This window comes from Mobula hypostoma, chromosome 7, assembly GCF_963921235.1.
Source record: "Mobula hypostoma chromosome 7, sMobHyp1.1, whole genome shotgun sequence".
NCBI lineage: Eukaryota > Metazoa > Chordata > Chondrichthyes > Myliobatiformes > Myliobatidae > Mobula > Mobula hypostoma.
In genome coordinates, this window is record NC_086103.1 from 40,739,529 (window position 1) to 40,757,705 (window position 18,177).

At 44.4% G+C, this 18,177-nt stretch overlaps 1 protein-coding gene across 2 annotated transcripts; it reads right to left on the minus strand.

Annotated features, from left to right (window-relative positions):
• Positions 1-9,347: 9,347 nt before the first annotated feature.
• On the minus strand, positions 9,348-14,704 carry cxcl14 (chemokine (C-X-C motif) ligand 14). 2 transcript variants are annotated; one of them, XM_063052687.1, is made up of 4 exons: positions 14,257-14,704; positions 13,838-13,943; positions 13,631-13,735; positions 9,348-9,505 (listed from the first exon to the last, which is right to left on the minus strand). In XM_063052687.1, exons 1-4 carry the CDS (start codon positions 14,321-14,323, stop codon positions 9,445-9,447), a joined length of 339 nt encoding a protein of 112 aa, XP_062908757.1. In that variant the 5' UTR covers positions 14,324-14,704; the 3' UTR covers positions 9,348-9,444. The 2 variants fall into 2 exon arrangements, with proteins under 2 accessions (XP_062908757.1, XP_062908758.1); XM_063052688.1 differs by lacking the exon at positions 9,348-9,505 and adding an exon at positions 10,490-11,249 and having other exon boundaries at positions 14,257-14,669.
• Between the last annotated feature and the right edge of the window lie 3,473 nt (positions 14,705-18,177).

The window sequence follows — 18,177 nt, forward strand, 5'->3', positions numbered from 1 at the left end:
AGCACTGGCCTCCCCAGCATCCAGGACATCTTCAAGGAGCAATGCCTCTAAAAGGCGGCATCCAACATTCATGAACACCAACACCCAGGACATGCCCTCTTCTCTTTGGTACCATCAGGGAGAAGGTACAGAGGCCTGAAAGCATTCAATTAACAATTCGCAGATGGCTTCTTGCCCTCTGCAGTCAGATTTCTGAATGGACATTCAACCCATGAACACTACCTCACTACTTTTTTATATAGTTCTTCCTGTAATTTACTGTTTTTATTATTAAGTATTGCATTGTACTGCTGCTGCATAATGACAACTTTCACCACATATGCCCCTGATATTAAACCGGATTTTGGTTCTGATTCTGCCCACAGGAAAAAAGTAAATAAGATTGAAAGAGTGCAGAGAAAACACCTAAGGGAAATTTGGATAGGTATATGGATGGGAGGGATATGGAATGTTATAGTCTAGGTGCAGGTTGATGTGACTAGGCAGATTAATGGTTTGGCATGGACTAGATGGACTGAAGGGCCTGATTCTGTGCCGTAGTGTTGTATGACTCTATGACATCCTGCACAGTCAAGAAAGCTCACTAACACTTCTACTTTCTGAGGAGGATGAAGAGAGCTGGGTTTTGCACATCTCGATTCACAAAATTCTGTGGGTGTGCAGTAGAGTGCATCCTAACAGCTGCATCACTACTTGGTATGGATACTGCACTACAGCAGATACAAAGCTCCACGATGGGTATTCAAAACCTCCCAATGCATCACTGCCCCCTGCCTACCCACCACCAAGGATATATATACAGAAAAGTGCTGGAAAAGGACCAGTCACATCATGAAGGTTTCCAAACACAAAATAATCTGCAGATGCTGGGGTCAAAGCAACACTCACAACACGCTGGAGGAACTCAGCAGGTCGGGCAGCATCCGTGGAAACGATCAGTCAACGTTTTGGGCCGGAACCCTTCGTCAGTCCCTTCTCATGCTGCCCGACCTGCTGAGTTCCTCCAGCGTGTTGTGAAGGTTTCCAAACAGCCTTCTCATGGACTGTTTGTCCAATTCCATCAGGGAAGAAGCTATGTAACATCCTTGCCAGGACCACCAGAATCAAAAACAGTTTCTTTCCCCAACACCTCCACCCACAAACTGCACCACTACTTTATTATTTCCCATCAGTCACCTTATGTACAGCCTAGTGAAACATTATGGACATACAATCTATATGTATAAGCTATCTTATTTATTTATATTTATTCTGTTTTTGTTAGTATCATGTTTATGTCGTCGTCTGTGATTTTTTTTTTGTGCTGCATAGAATCTGGAGTAACGATTATTTTGTTCTCCTTACACTTGTGTAAAGGAAATGACATTAAACAATTTTGTATCTTGAAATCTTTGTTTAAATCTAAGCTAACAGTAGGGCATCTAAAGACCATAAATTTAACACAAGAAAGAGACCAGCAGATAGGGAAACAGATCCTGGACAGGTGTAATAATAACAGAGTTGTCGTGATGGGAGATTTTAATTTCCCAAATACCAATTGGCATCTCCCTAGAGCAAGGGGTTTAAACGGGGTGGAGTTTGTTAGATGTGTTCAGGAATATGTAGATAAGCCTACAAGAGGATAGGCTGTACTTGATTTGGTATTGGGAAATGAACCTGGTCAGCTGTCAGATCTCTCAGTGGGAGAGCATTTTGGAGATAGTGATCATAATTCTATCTCCTTTACAATAGCATTGGTGAGAGATAGGAACAGACAAGTTAGAAAAGCGTTTAATTGAAGTAAGGGGAATTATGAAGCTATCAGGCAGGAAGTTGGAAGCTTAAATTGGAAACAGATGTTCTCAGGGAAAAGTATGGAAGAAATGTGGCAAATGTTCAGGGGATATTTGTGTGGAGTTCTGCATAGGTACGTTCCAATGAGACAGGGAAGTTATGGTAGGGTACAGGAACCGTGGTGTACAAAGGCCGTAGTAAATCTAGTCAAGAAGAAAAGAAAAGCTTACGAAAGGTTCAGAGAGCTAGGTAATGTTAGAGATCTAGAAGATTATAAGGCTAATAGGAAGGAGCTTAAGAAGGAAATTAGGGGAGCCAGAAGGGGTCATGAGAAGGCCTTGGTAGGCAGGTTTAAGGAAAACCCCAAGGTATTCTACAAGTATGTGAAGAGCAAGAGGATGAGTTGTGTGAGAATAGGACCAATCAGGTGTGATAGTGGAAACGTGTGCATGGAGTTGGACGAGGTAGCAGAGGTACTTAATGAATACTTTGCTTCAGTATTCACCGGGAAAAAGACCTTTGTGATTGTGGGGATCACTTACAGCGGACTGAAATGCTTGAGCAGATAGACATTAAGAAAGAGGATGTGCTGGAGCTTTTGGAAAGTATCAAGTTGGATAAATCACCGGGACTGGATGAGATGTTCCCCAGGCTACTGTGGGAGGTGAGGGAGGAGATTGCTGAGCCTCTGGTGATGATCTTTGCATCATCGATGGGGTCGGGGGAAGTTCCGGAGGATTGGAGGGTTGCAGATGTTGTTCCTTCATTCAAGAAAGGGAGTAGAGATAGCCCAGGAAATTATAGACCAGTGAGTCTTACCTCAGTGGCTGGTAATGTGATGACAAACCAAGTTATCAGAAGATTGATGCTGATGAGAGAGATAAGGGAGGCAAATGGAGAAACGTTCAAAATGTTAATGAGAGAGGAGAGAGATAATGAAAAGAGACATCAGTCCGAGTATTGACAGACCGGTTGCTTTGAACCTGAACTGTTTGAAGTTTGATGGACAGGCGATACCCCAGCAGGGGGATAAAAAGAACAGGTTCGCTGAGGCATGACACACACCACGAGATCACGAGATAATGAGACCCTGGAAGAGCGGTGTGCCCCCACAAATTGGAAGGAGTTGGAGGTCTGGTTCGCGGGAACCGACCATAGACGCACAGGGTGAAAGGGGTACGATCGGTGGGAACCTGGTGTGTGTGTTCACCCTTGCCTGGGTGCCGGGCTCACCGTGGAAGATCAGTCATATCCGGAATGGAGGGGGCACAGGCCAGGTTCACCGCGGAAGATCAGTCGTATCCGGAATGGAGGGGGCACAGTCAGTGACCACAGAGGACATAAAATGGTCTGCCCAAAACCACCTGTGAACATCAAAGGTCTGCTTGAATCAAATTTGCATTCTCTCTCTCTCTCTCTCTCTCTCTCTCCAACGGCACAACAGCGATTACTGCCAACTGTACTAAGCTGAACTGAACTCTGCGTCACTTGAGACTGATCATTTTACCCCTAGACTGCGATAGAGCTTGGTTGATTCCTATTACCGTAGTTCTGTGTACATGTGTGTTTTATCATTGTTAACCTGTTGCATTTATATCCTTACGATTAGAGTACTGTGTTACTTATTTCTTTAATAAAACTTCATTAGTTTCCAGTAATCCAGACTACAACTAGTGATCCATTTCTGCTGGTTTGGCAACCCAGTTACGGGGTACGTAACATAAGTGGGGATCTCGTCCGCGATCTTGAACGCCAAATTTGGGACTGGGTAAATTGATTGGGTTAAAATTCCCGAAAGAAAGAAAGGGCAAACAGCAGAAATGGTGATTGAGGAATTTCTAAAGGCGCCAACCTTGGAGGCATTAGAGGATGCCAGGAAATCAGAATTGGCGACTGTTGCCAAACGGTTGAATCTTTTTAAGGGGAAGTCGACAATGAGGAGAGCGGAGATGCACAGAGCTATCATTGAGCATTATGTATCTAAAGGTGTGTTTCCCCAAGGGGAGCTGGAGGTGGTATCTATAGGCAAACCTGGTAGAGAAGCAGTACAGATGCAGATGGAAAAATTGAGACTCAAGCACGAGTTCCAGGTAAGGCAGCTAGAACAAGAAGAAGAACAGTTAGAACGGCAAGAGAGAGAGAGGCAGTTAGACCGACAAGAGAGGGAGAAGCAGAAGGAAAGGGAATTTGAGCTGGAGAAGTTAAGGATGATGCTAGTGCAGGGGCCCATGCCGAACCAAGGTGGAGGGTTCAGGGTGACCCAGGAGGTTAGGTTGGTTCCCCCATTTGAGGAGGCTGATGTTGATCAGTACTTTCTACATTTTGAAAAAGTTGCTGCAAGTCAGGACTGGCCGAGTGATAAGTGGGCTGTTTTGCTTCAGAGCGTACTTAAAGGAAAAGCTCAGCAAGCTTACTCAGCATTGTCCGCAGAAGATGCCCTGAGGTATGATGTGGTGAAAGAGGCAATACTCAGGATTTATGAGTTGGTCTCGGAGGCATACCGGCAGAGGTTCCAGAATGTGAGGAAGCACGTATTTAGAGTTTGCCCGTGAGATGCAGATGTATTGTGAGTGTTGGTGCGCCTCGAAAGGGGTCAGTGGGGATTATGACAGACTGCTACAGCTAACACTGAAGGTATGAGGCCCTATCTAGATGAGAAAGAGGCAGAAACCTTAGCCGCAACTGCTAAGTTAGCGGACGAATACGCGTTGACACACAAAGTGATGTTTACCCCGAGTAAAAGCTACCAGAAGGGTAGTCAAGAGGTCAGAGAGAGTCCGCCAGAAAAGCCAGAAAGTAAGCCGGGGACTAGTGAGAAGGATAAGGAAAACTGGGAGCAGTTTGGTAGGAAGTCTCCTGGGGTCGTATGCTATAATTGTGGGAAAGCTGGTCACTTTGCGTCCAGGTGCTTTGCCCCAAAGAAGGAGAAGGGGAAAGGAAAAACGATGGTTCCGACTGGCTGTATTGAGCTGGCAAACAAACCGCTAGGGGAGAAGAGGTCTGATAAAGTTCAGGAAGGGTGCGAGAAGTTTATCTCGGCCAGATTGGTGTCGGTGAAGGAGGGGTTAAACCCGGTTCCAGTACTGATCTGGAGAGACACTGGAGCTTGTCGGTCACTGATCTTAAGGAGTGTTTTAGACTTTAGTTCAGAGACCGAGACTGGGGAGGTCAGTGTGATAAAAAGTATTGGGAAAGGGACTGAAGCAGTACCTTTGCACCAGATACACCTAAAAAGCGACTTGGTCTCCGGACCGGTCATGATCGGGGTGAGGCCTGAACTACCGATGGAAGACGTGGAGGTCTTACTCGGTAATGACCTTGCAGGCGGAAATGTGTACTCAGCAGTAAAGCTGACAAACCAGCCTACCAAGATTGAAGCCCCGCGCATAGACTCACAGGTTTATCTTGTCTGCGCAGTGACTCTGCGTGTGTCCAGAAAGGCTGCCGAAGTGAAAGTAGATTTAGCTGAGATGTTTTTACCAGCCTTGTGCCAGGAGGGGTTAGAAAGTGAGAAGGGGTGTAGTGAAATGGAAGGAAGTAAGGGAGTTGAGGTAGACTTATCATTAGCAAGGAAGGAATTTATACAGGCACAGGAATGAGATGAGGAGCTAATGGTTTTGACGGAGACAGCTCTCTCCGAAGCAGAATTAAAAAGGGAGCCAGTGGGCTATTATGTGAAGGAGGGAGTACTAAGGAGGAAATGGAGACCAAGTACTGTGCCTGCAGATGAGGAATGGGGGGTGGTGCACCAGGTGGTAGTGCTAAAAATTTATGGGGATGAGATTTTTAACCTGGCCCACAAGATACCCCTCGGTGGACATTTTGGGGTGAGGAAGACAGTCGATAGAATTATGAAAGAGTTTTACTGGCCACACAGGAGGAAGGATGCTATTGACTATTGTAGACATGAGCTAACACAGTTACAGGCTATTGATATGCTAACAGCTTGCCACGATAAGCGAGCAGACCTAGTCGGTGTTATCACGAAAATTAATGAGGCTAGGGTGCCACCTGATAAGGGGAAAACCCATTTTGAAAAGATAAGTGTGGTGCCGACCAGATGGGAGAACTCTATTGTTTTGGCCAGCTTTGCTGATAAGGTCTCTCCCTTAACCCCCGAACAGAGTGAGGCACTGAGAAAGCTAATTAACCGGCATGCACATGTATGTCTGGATGTCCCGAGGTGATGCAAAGAGCCGGTACATGGTGTTGTTGTCGCATCAGGTCAGCCTAGTAAGCAACACCCCTATAGGATGATTAATTCAGTGACAAAAGGGCTAAAGAACGCAGAAGCGTATATTGATGATTTAGTGGTCTGGGGTGACACGTGGGAGGAGCACATTCTGGAACTGTTTAAACGGCTGCTTGAAGCCAACCTGACAGTGAACCTCACAAAAAGGGAATTTGGCCAGCAGAGGTCACTTATATGGGATTTGTGGTAGGACAGGGGCAGCTGGCTCCGATGCAGGCTAAGGTGCGGGCTATTTCTGAAGTCCCCACCCCAACAGACAAGAGAGCCCTAAGAAGGTTCTTGGGGATGGTGGGGTACTATCGGAAGTTTTGCATAAACTTTGCGGATATTACCCTCCCTCTTACTAAGCTCTTGCAAAAGAATGCAAAGTTTGTGTGGGACGACCTTTGTTATATTTGTCCGGCACGGAAACCACTGATAATTTACACTGATCACAACCCATTAGTGTTTTCGGCCGCTATGAAGGATAAAAACAAAAGATTACTAAATTGGAGCCTGGTCTTAGAGGAACTTGATATTAAAATAAAACATATAAAAGGAACAGAAAATATGATTGCTGACTGTCTGTCAAGGTGTTGACAACTTAAAGTTCTCTGTATTAGCCGAATAGCTGATGACCCTGTATATTAGTGTGTATCTGATAATGTATTCATGCTCATAATTTTTACCCCGGTAAAAATCCTTTGAAGGATAGGGGTGTGATGAAAAACCAAGTTATCAGACGATTGATGCTGATGAGAGAGATAAGGGAGACAAATGGAGAAACATTCAAAATGTTAATGAGAGAGGAGAGAGATAATGAAAAGAGACACATTTCAGAGTATTGACAGACCGGTTGCTTTGAACCTGAACTGTTTGAAGTTTGATGGGCAGGCGATACCCCAGCAGGGGGATAAAAAGAACAGGTTTGCTAAGGCACGACACACACCACGAGATCACGAGATAACGAGACACTGGAAGAGCGGTGTGCCCCCACAAGTTGGTAGGAGTTGGAGGTTGGGTTCGAGGGAACTGACCATAGATGCACAGGGTGAAAAGGGTACAATCGTTGGGAACCTGGTGTGTGTGTCCGCCCTCGCCTGGGTGCCGGGTTCACCGCGGAAGATCAGTCGTATCCGGATTGGAGGGGTCACAGTCGGTGACCACAGAAGACATAGAAGGGTTTGCCCGCAACCACCTGTGAACATCAAAGGTCTGCTTGAATCAAATTTGCATTCTCTCTCTCTCTCCCTCTCTCTCTCTCTCCAACGGCACAACAGCGATTACTGTGAACTGTACTAAGCTGAACTGAACTCTGCGTCACTTGAGACTGATCATTTTACCCCTAGACTGCGATAGAGCTTGGTTGATTCCTATTACCCTAGGTCTGTGTACATGTGTTTTATTATTGTTAACCTGTTGCAGTTATATCCTTATGATTAGAGTACTGTGTTACTTATTTCTTTAATAAAACTTTATTAGTTTCCAGTAATCCAGACTCCAAGTAGTGATCCATTTCTGCTGGATTGGCAACCCAGTTACGGGGTACGTAACAGTAAGTTGATGGAGAAGATCCTGAGAGGCAGGATTTATGAACATTTGGAGAGGTATAATATGATTAGGAATAGTCATCATGGCTTTGTCAAGGGCAGGTCGTGCCTTACAAGCCTGACTGAATTTTTTGAGGATGTGACTAAACACATTGATGAAGGAAGAGCAGTAGATGTAGTGTATTTGGATTTCAGCAAGGCATTTGATAAGGTACCCCATGCAAGGCTTATTGAGAAAGTAAGGAGGCATGGGATCCAAGGGGACATTGCTTTGTGGATCCAGAACTGCTTTGCCCACAGAAGGCAAAGAGTCGTTGTAGACCCGTCATATTCTGCATGGAGGTTGATCACCAGTGGAGTGCCTCAGGGATCTGTTCTGGGTCCCTTATTCTTTGCAATTTTTATAAATGACCTTGATGAAGAAGTGGAGGGATAGGTTAGTAAGTTTGCTGATGACACAAGGTTGGAGATGTTGTGGATAGTGTGGAGGGCTGTCAGAGGTTACAACAGGACATCGATAGGATACAAAGCTGGGCTGAGAAGTGGCAGCTGGAGTTCAACCCAGATAAGTGTGAGGTGGTTCATTTTGGTAGGTCAAATATGATGGCAGAATATAGTATTAATGGTAAGACTCTTGGCAGTGTGGAGGATCAGAGGGATCTTGGTGTCCGAATCCGTAGGACGCTCAAAGCAGCTGCGCAGGTTGACTCTGTGGTTAAGAAGTCATACGGTGTATTGGCCTTCATCAATCGTGGAATTGAATTTAGGAGCCGAGAGGTAATGGTGCAGCTATATAGGACCCTGGTCAGACCCCATTTGGAGTACTGTGCTCAGTTCTGGTCACCTCACTATAGGAAGGACGTGGAAACCATAGAAAGGGTGCAGAGGAGATTTACTAGGATGTTGCCTGGATTGGGGAGCATGCCTTATGAGAATAGGTTGAGTGAACTCGGCCTTTTCTCCTTGGAGCGACGGAGGATGAGAGGTGACCTGATAGAGGTGTATAAGATGATGAGAGGCATTGATCGTGTGGACAGTCAGAGGCTTTTTCCCAGGGCTGAAATGGTTGCCACAAGAGGACACAGATTTAAGGTGCTGGGGAGTAGGTACAGAGGAGATGTCAGGGGTAAGTTTTTTTATGCAGCGAATGGTGAGTGCGTGGAATGGGCTGCCGGCAACGGTGGTGGAGGCGGATACGATAGGGACTTTAAAGAGACTTTTGAATAGGTACACGGAGCTTAGAAAAATAGAGGGCTATAGGTAAACCTAGTAATTTCTAAGATAGGGACATGTTCGGCACAACCTTGTGGGCCGAAGGGCCTGTATTGTGCTGTAGGTTTTTATGTTTCTTTGCTACAGGAAATATTTTGAAAATTGTTTGCGAACAGCAAAATTATTACAAGATGTGACATTAATACATCTGACATAATTTTGGAAAAAACAAATGGGCAATGATGTTAAATGCACTTCAGCTGCATGACACTGTAGGTAATGAAAGGACAGTTCTTGTAAGTTCAGACATTTGTAAATAACCCAGGAAGAAACAATTTGTAGAGCATCTGTGGTTGGTAACCTGAGGAACTGAAAGATTTAACATTGAAGTCTGTGAGCAGGTTAATAATTTTAAAAATATTAAATTCAAAGATTTATATCAAGAATTCTAACAAGTGCATCAAAGGATGGAGCTTGGCCACTTTTCAGTTGAAGACACATGGAAAATTCATAATGATTCATGCTTGTTTCAGAAGTATCACCACATACCTAAGAGCAACATGGTCAGGCTAAAAGGAAGATCCTAAATTTATTAATAAATGTGCATAAATGGAAACAAAGATATAAGGCTACCTTTACATATTTTATGAGGACAAAGGAAAATAGCTGCTAAGTTATTTATTTCCAAGCCACAATGGCCAGAGATGAAACTTCTTGAAAAACTGCAGATACTTGAAAGCTGAAATAAAGATAGAAAATGATGAATTAGATAGCAACAGTAGAAAGAGAAACAGTTAACATTCTAGGTCCGAGAAACATAAATTGTCTTCTTTTTCACAGTGCAGTGTTTCCAGCATTGCTGTTTGAATTTGAAATTTCCAGCAATTGGAGTTTTTAAAACATTTTTCATTGCTCTCTGTGAGTAGATTAGGATGAGATCTAGGAATCCAGAGGAAATGGTCAGCTCTGATGGGAAGTCAGACATGATCTTGTTATGCTCCAGGGATGAATGACATACACCTCTTATTTCATGCTCAGAAAACCACTGGATATAGATTGTAAACACCTAATTGAAAGAGAAGAGATTTTTTTCCATCCCTAAGTGTGGGACAGTCTGGAACATAAGTGGAAGAGTGGAGGAGGCCAGAATTTCTCCCTCACCTAGCTGAATAACTGAAGAGCCAAATCAAGTAGGAAGAAAAGACCTGAAATAGATTTACTTTCAAGTTCACTCTGAGACAGGGTGGACCACTGTCGTCTGTTAGGTGCCCAAATTTCTATGATTCAAGAAATGGACTGTGGAATGGCAAACCATGTTTTTGTTCATTCAGGGAGATGTGGACGTGACCACTATGCGCAGTATTTGAACAAAGTGAGGGCCAGTGAAAATGCCATCATTTTATTTTGCCTCCGGTGCTCCTGTTACCCTGCTGATCAGGTGGATTACTGGTGAGCGTTGATGGCTTTCAGATAACCATATGTCTCTGATAAATCTTTCCACACCTTAGAATGAAATATATGCCGATTCGGAACGTCAAAGGAACATGGCTGTGCAGTTGCAGAGCACCGTGTGATCTCTCGGTGGGGCCAACGGAACACGCTCTATCACGCTCCCTGACTCATCCTAGTTATGCGAAGGAACCACCCTTTCCCAAAAGGAATCGCGGATTCGAACCTTAGATGAACTAATTTCACTGGGGCTCCAAACAATGCACAACATAAAATAAAGTGCACTCGATTTTTTCCCCGCCATTTCTTAAACTTTATTTGAAAATACATCAGAAGCAAACGACACCTCAGCATTTCCTTGGAGTCACGCTGGAACTTCTAAAATATTGCTGTATTTACATAAAGCACACTGGAGTAAGTAATATAAATTAGCAAAAATACAGACGGATGCAAATAACCTACCAACCACGGGTGGGACTTACCCCTACCCGGGGCACACTCAACTCTTCCCTCCAACGCACACCATTGCTTCCCTTCCACAGAGGAAAAAAAACCCAACGCGCTTTTCAAATCCTTTCTCCTCTGTTAGCGTTTATACAGGTTCACACAAGTAAACCACTCATAGCGTTCAAGATAAAATAGAATTTCTCCTGCACACAATAGATTAAAACCGAGAGTGCATATTTTATAAATCTGGATGTCAGGTAATGAAATACAAAAATATCAAATTGCACCACTTTTATTGAAAAATAACCCCCTTCCCTCCGCGCGCCTTTTATTTGATGGAGGACTTGCAAAGTCGCGATGACGGAAGTTTGTATACTGGTCTGGAAGCTGCTTGCCCGACGCCTCCAGATTCCGCGGGCTTGTAGCGGTGGGTGACCATTGAAGCAGCATGTTACCAGGAAAGGAAAATAGGACTCCATTGTGGTGGAAACGAAGATCTTGAATTCGTCTTTCGTAATAGGATTCCGTTACTACACAGAGCTCAGCCACTGTGCACATGCCCGTGGATATTCTATTCCACGTATGTCCTGTCGAAAATAAGAACGAGTGAGGATTGGTTCAGTGTCTATGTGTTCTTCCCCAATTAAAGCAGTTCAGATTACCAGAGTAACACAGAATGGAGACAGGCCGTTCGGCCCAACTGGTCCATGCCGACCAAAGTGTCAGTCTGAGCTAGTCCCACTTGCCCGCGTTTGGTCCTTATCCCTCTAAACATAGCCACGTACTTAGAACAGACAGTATTCGTCCATTTAGCCGATGTCTGTCCCGAACACTATGCCTATGGAAACCAGACCTCTTCTGTCTACGCAGGATCGTTATCCTTCCACATTTTAAATATTCATTTGTCTAATATCCTCTTAAACAACACTAGCATATCTGCCGCGATAGGTCATCACCACCGCTGCGGCAGCATGTTCCAGCATATTAACGTTACAATATATTTAATGAATACAGCGGCTGGTTGAAAACATGCTTAAAGAATCAACAGCTCAGGCAGAATCTGTGGGGAGAAGATTGATGCCTCCTCATTTCTTTCATTGAAAGTTAAATCCCGCCAAATATCTGTCACTCCAGCCATATCACACACAGACACACATAAGTATGAAGGGCATGGTACAACGGAGCCCGCGGCTATTTGGCAGAATGCCCTTTTTTTTTCCAGCACAAGAGGGAAAACTACTGGAGTTGAGCGTCTGCAGTACTATAATCCTTTAATTTCTCACATTCGGTAGCTAATTTAACACTCATAATTCGGCATCACGCTGAGAACAACAATGTTGCAGTTTTAAAGTTGGCTTGACCGTCTGTGTTGATCTTGGTTAAATGCTGGGAGCATATTGGAATAATTTTAAAGCCCTCGCCATCATTGAGCACATTTACACGAAGCCCCGCCACACCTAAGAAGCAGCGTCCAGGCCATGCTCTCTTCTCGCTAATGCATTCAGACAGGAGGTACAGGAGCTTCAGGTCCCACACCACCAGGGACAATCATTAGTCTAAAACCACGAGGATCCCGAGACGGCGTGAATAGCTTTACTCTCCACAACTCGGAACTGAATCTTCAACCTTACAGACTCACTTTCAATGACTATACAAGTCAAGTTCTCGGTTTTAATTATTTATTTACTTGTTTTTATTTGCACTATTTTCCTTTTGGGGGGGACATTGGTTGTTTATCACTCTTTGTTTACTTATTGATTGCACTCTTCCTATGAATTTAACATCCTTTGGGTCTGACCTTCCCATGACCTGGACCTCTGTTTCTGCCTCCAATAGTTACCCCAGATGAAAGCGGGTCCGGTACAGTAATGGCAGTTGTAGCGCACCGGAACACTTCCACGCAGCGCTAATGCGCCTCTTGACCAGATTAAACCGAGGGGTTACGGACCTCAGGGCACACGCATAGGGCAATCATCAGAGAGGTGACAAAATAGCAAAGTGAACCAAACATCATTCAGTTCAGTGGATGAACTGGTATCGAACAGTGTCCGTTCTGGACACTAAATGTTAGTAGTTTCCTGTACAGACCCAAATATCAGCGAACATTGTCAAATTCCCAATCCATTTCCTAAATTAAAGCCCGTGATTAAAATGTGAATTTGTTGAAGCTCGTCTTGTAGAAAGCGAGTTACGATTTCCGGAATATTTCACTCCACTGGAGGTTAATGAATTGGAACCCACATTGTCTCGATTCGAAGATATTTAAACCTGTTCCGAATCTATGCTCAAAGGAAGGGTTGGTCATTGTTTAACCTAATGGCCCCAGGAAATATTACCAATGAAGGGAAGTTTTGCGCGTACTTTGCTGTGGCTGCTTTTCTGTAAGAAATAATTTATTCGGGATAAGCATGCCACTAACAAAACCAGCATTCACTGTCCATGTCAAATTGCCTGGAAAAAGGTGGCGAGACACCTTCTCAAATGCCTGCAATCTTATTTTAAGCTACTTTGAGGGTATAGAGTTGGTTTTGTATATCATTACTGTCAAATATCTCGCGTCTGCCCGGGATTCTGTTGTCTGGCTATTGCCAGATGTAAATTAATCTGTTTACTCCCTCTTTCCCCACAGACACACGCCCAAAGTCGAGGCAGCTGAAACACGAGCATTCGATAGCAAGAATTTGGAGAAAGGTGGTTTAACACGCTTATTTTACATTTTAGTTTCAGATCGAAAGAACCGTCGAATAGGAAAACTCGAGCAAAGATCTGACAAATAACGAGGACATAATCGGTTTTCCAGAGTCTCCGCTTTTCACCTTCGCTCAAGCTTCTATTTCGAACAATACTTTAAACTTGCAGGAGCCCGGATAACCCCATTATCAGGACAGTTAATACTCAATACTTCAAACCTGCAGGAGCTTTGTAACTGCCCGGATAATAAGCCCATTATCAGAACAGAGCAACTCACGCGTGTGTCGTCATCCATTTGATGTAATGGTTGATCAGATTCCTGGTACTGGGCAATTTGGGATGCAGACAGTATTGCTGACGCCTGGAACGAGACGTGGTAACGCTGCAGAACAAAGTACACAAGAGGAAAGTTTACAACTGTGTCAAAAGTAGCCACGAAGAAATTGAAAATACGTATATTGTTAAAAGACTTCGGAAAACTCACTAGATCATTTTCTCTTTACAGAAGGGGTATCGCGCTTTAACTTCCACCTTCTGTACGTCTTTGTAGCTGATCTTCGGTCTTTTCCGAATACACTTACAGTTATAAGCTACGGAAAAGGGCAAAACGTTTGCTTGGTATCTCAAAAAGAGAGCGAATTAAAGCGACAAATCGTTCCGTGATATCATTACATAAATCATGAACTCTAAGATATTAATTGCATTATATCCCAAAAGAAGCCTCACATCCCAACCGGAGCTTAGAGAACAAGTTTCTAAATGTAACTTTCACGTAGGGTTTTTATAGGGGTACAAGTAAATTTATTAACCCATATTCCTTTTAAGGACGAGTTTCTGACAAAGGGGGTCTTGGGCGAAGGTAGGGGTCGGCGCGCTTGAAGGAAACAACAGCGATTAACTTACCCTCCACATCAATGGAGCAAATGACGAGGAGCAGGAGAAGGACGGCGGCGCTCAGCAAACCCTTCATGGTTGGACGATGCTCAAGCAGTCCCGATGTCAAAAACTCTACTCTCCCCAGCGCCGTTAACTCCTTCCCACTATAGACTTTGGTTGTGAGCACATCCACTCCGGCTCCTCCTGTTTATAATGGAGCCTCATTAATATGCATAGCAATCCGACGAATCATAGTTGTCACCTAAAGACGGAGGGAAGGGGGAAGGAGGGCAGACGGACGGAGGAAGGCAGGCAGGCGCGGGTGCCAGTCTAGCCTGTCCCGGCAGAGAGGAGGATGACCCCAGACCAGACGGCAACCAGGTGCGGGGAGTAATCTGCAATTAGCTGACGGGTGGCCTCAGGTTGCAGCCGCCCCCGGCCACCTGAGCTCTGCTCACTGTTTACACACGAGACTTAACAATACACTGACTAAACGAGCGCAGGAGCTTGTTCAATTCGGCTAGGCGAGCTGGATTCAATACCCTCCCCGAGAAGGCAGATGCACGATAGCGGCGGGGGCGGGGGCGGGTGCTGCGCGAACATCCTCCTTCCACTATTCTAGAACATCCTCCTTCCACTATTCTAGAACAGAAAGTCACAAGACAGCCTTGGAAAAATAATTGCAAAGGTCAAGATTGTAGGTCTACGGAAAAAGTGCAGTGCGGGGTGTCCCGGTGGCTGCTGCCCTCAATAATAAAGCATTTCGTTTTGGTTACTGTCGAGGAGCACGACCAGCCGGGGGAGCCGCAGCGACCGGGTCTCTGGCACTGAGACTGGCGCTGTGGCTCGGAAGGGAAAGGGGGAGAAGAGGAGAATAGGGGATTCCGTAGTTCGAGGGGTGGACATGAGATTCTGTGGATGTGATGGAGACACCCGGATGGCATGTTGCCTCCCAGGTGCCAGGTGCAGGGACGTCTCGGACCGGGTTCACTGCATTCTAAGGGAGGACGGTGAGCAGCCAGAAGTCTTGGTACATATTGACACCAATGACATAGGTTTAAAAAGGGAGCAGGACCTGGGGAGAGAACTTAGGAGATGGGTAGAAAGCTGAAAAGCGGGATCTCCGGGTATTAAACTCTGGATTGCTTCCTATGTTTGTGCCAGTGAAGAGACTAGGATGTTTTGGCGGATGAATACGTGGCCGAGGAACTGGCTCAGGGGGCAGGGATTCAGATTTCTGGATCACTGGGATCTCTTCTGGGGAAGGTATGACTTGCACAAAAGAGACTGGTTACACCTGAACCCGGGGCGGGGGGGGGGCAGCAGTTGGGGAGGGTTTAGGCCGATTTAATAGGGGAGATGGGAACCCGAGTGACATAGCTGAGGATGGGGCAGTTGGTATTTAAACAGAAGTGAGACTGTCAGGAAGGACAGGCAGATGGCGGGGCAAAAATGCAGTCTGTGGGATAAGTTGCAGTGCAACATAAGGACAAAATCGAAAATCGTGACGAATAGAGGACGGAAGGTGTTATATTTCAATGCAAGTAGTATACGCAATAAAAAGCAGATGCTCTTGCAGCCGCAGTTAGAGATCGGTAGGTATGACGTTGAAGACATTACTGAGTCGTGGCTTAGAAAGGATCATAGTCGGGAGCTTAACGTCCAAGGACACTCCTTGTATTGAAAGGCAGGCAGGTAGGCAGAAGGGATGGTGTGGCTCTGCTTGTTAAAAATTAAATCAAATGCTTAGAAAGAGGTGACATAGGATCGGAAGATATAGAATCCTTGTGGGTAGAGTAAAAAGAAACTGCAAGGGTAAAAATCCCGGATGGGAGATATACAGTCGTCTGAACAGTAGCCAGGATGTGGGCTACAAATTACAATGGGAAATAGAAAAAAGCATATCAAAAAGGCAATGTTACCATAGTCATGGGGGATTTCAATATGCAGGTGGATTGGGAAAATCAATTTGGTGCAGGGTTTCAAGAGAGGGAATTAGTAGAATAACTATGAGATGGCTTTTTAGAGCAGCTTGTGGTTGAGCCCACTGGGGAAAAGGCAATTCTGGATTGGGTCTTGATTGGGGAATGAACCGGATTTGTTTAGAGAGTCTAAGGTAAAGGAACCCTTAGAAGGCCTTGATCTCAATATTATAGAATTCACCCTGTAATTTTAGAGGGAGAAAATAAAATCAGATGTAGCAGTGTTCCAGTGGAATAAAAGGAATTACAGAGACATGAGAGAGGAGGAGCTGGCCAAAATTGATTGGAAGGGGATACTAGTAGGGACAATGGCAGAGCAGCAATGTCTGGAGTTTCTGGGAGCAAATCAGAAGGTGCAGAATTGATATATTCCAAAGGAGAAGTGTTCTAAAGGCAAGATGGCGCAACTGTGGCTGGCAAGGGAAGTCAAAGCCAACATAAAAGCAAAAGAAAAGACATATAATAGAGCAAAATATAGTAGGAAGTTAGAGAATTGAGGAGCTTTTAAAAACCAACAGATGGAAACTAAAAGGTCATAAGAAAATATATGAAATATGAAGACAAGCTAGCCAATAACATCAATGAGGATACTAAAAGTTTTTTCGGATATATAAGGAGTAAGGGAGATATCAGACTGCTGAAAATGATGCTGAAAAGACAGTAATGGGAGACAAGGAAATGGCAGATGAACTGAATAAATATTATGCATCAGTTTTCACTGTGGAAGATGCCAGCAGTACGCCGGAATTTTAAGGATGTTAAGGAGCAGAAGTGAGTGTGGTTGCTAATACTAAAGAAAAGGTGGTTGGAAAGCTGAAAGTTTGAAGATAGCTAAGTCTCCTGGACCAAATGGACTACTGCCCAGGGTTCTGAAAGAGGTAGCTGAAGAGATTCTGGAGACATTAGTAATGATCTTTCAAGAATCATTAGAATCAAGAGAATAGAAATAATAAGCCAGTTAACCTGACCTCAGTGGTTGGGAAGACATTGGAATTGATAGTTAAGGATGAGGTATCTGGGTATAATAACATAGGACAAAGTCAGCATAGTTTCCTTCAGGGTAAATCCTGCCTCACAAATCTGTTAGAATTTTTTGCAGAAATAGCGAGCAGGATAGATAAAGGAGAAAAAGTGGTTTACTTGGATTTTCAGAAGGCCTTTGGCAATGTTCGGTACATGAGGCTGCTTAACAAGATAAGAGTCACGATGTTATAGGAAAGACACTAGCATGAATAAAACAGTGGCTGATTGGCAGGAGGCGAAGATCGGGCAGAAGGGGAGCCTTTTCCAATTGGCTGCCAGTGACTAGTGGCGTTCTGCAGGGGTCAGTGTTAGGAATGCTTCTTTTTATCTTACATATATGTCATTGATTTGGATGATGGAATTGGTGGCTTTGTGGCCAGGTTTGCGGATTATATAAAGTTTGGAGGAGGGGCAGGTAGTGTTGAGGAAGCAGAGAGGCTGCAGAAGGATTTAGTCAGGTTAAGGGAATGGGCAAATAAGTGGCAAATAGAATACAATGTCGTGAAGTGCATGATCATGCACTTTAGTAGAAGAGAAAGAAGGATAGATAATTTTCTAAATGGGGAGAAATTTCAAAAATCTGAGGTGCAAAGTGACTTGGGAGTTGTTCTACAGGATTCCCTAAAAATTAATTTGCAGGTTGAGTCAGTGATGGTGAAAAAGGCAAATTCAACGTTGGCATTCATTTCGAGAACACTGGAATATAAAAGCAAGGATGTAATGCTGGAGTTTTATAAGGCATTGGCGAGGCCTCACTTGGAGTATTGTGAACAGTTTTGGGCCCCTTATACTGTATAAGAAGGAATGTCTTCATATTGGAGAGGGTTCAGAAGAGGTTCACGAGAATGTCTCTGGGAGTGAAGGTGTTATCATATGATAGCGCTGGGTCTGTACTTGATGGAATTTAGAAGAATGGGGTGGATCTCATTGAAACGTATTGAAT

Bases quoted from the DNA above. Each gene is read 5' to 3' on its own strand.
- cxcl14 (XM_063052687.1), bottom strand. From the start codon at position 14,323: ATGAAGGGTTTGCTGAGCGCCGCCGTCCTTCTCCTGCTCCTCGTCATT. The intron at 13,944-14,256 runs GTAAGTTAATCG...CCTTTTCCGTAG, and splicing joins TTGCTCCATTGATGTGGAGG to CTTATAACTGTAAGTGTATT. The intron at 13,736-13,837 runs GTGAGTTTTCCG...TTTGTTCTGCAG, and splicing joins TGTAAAGAGAAAATGATCTA to CGTTACCACGTCTCGTTCCA.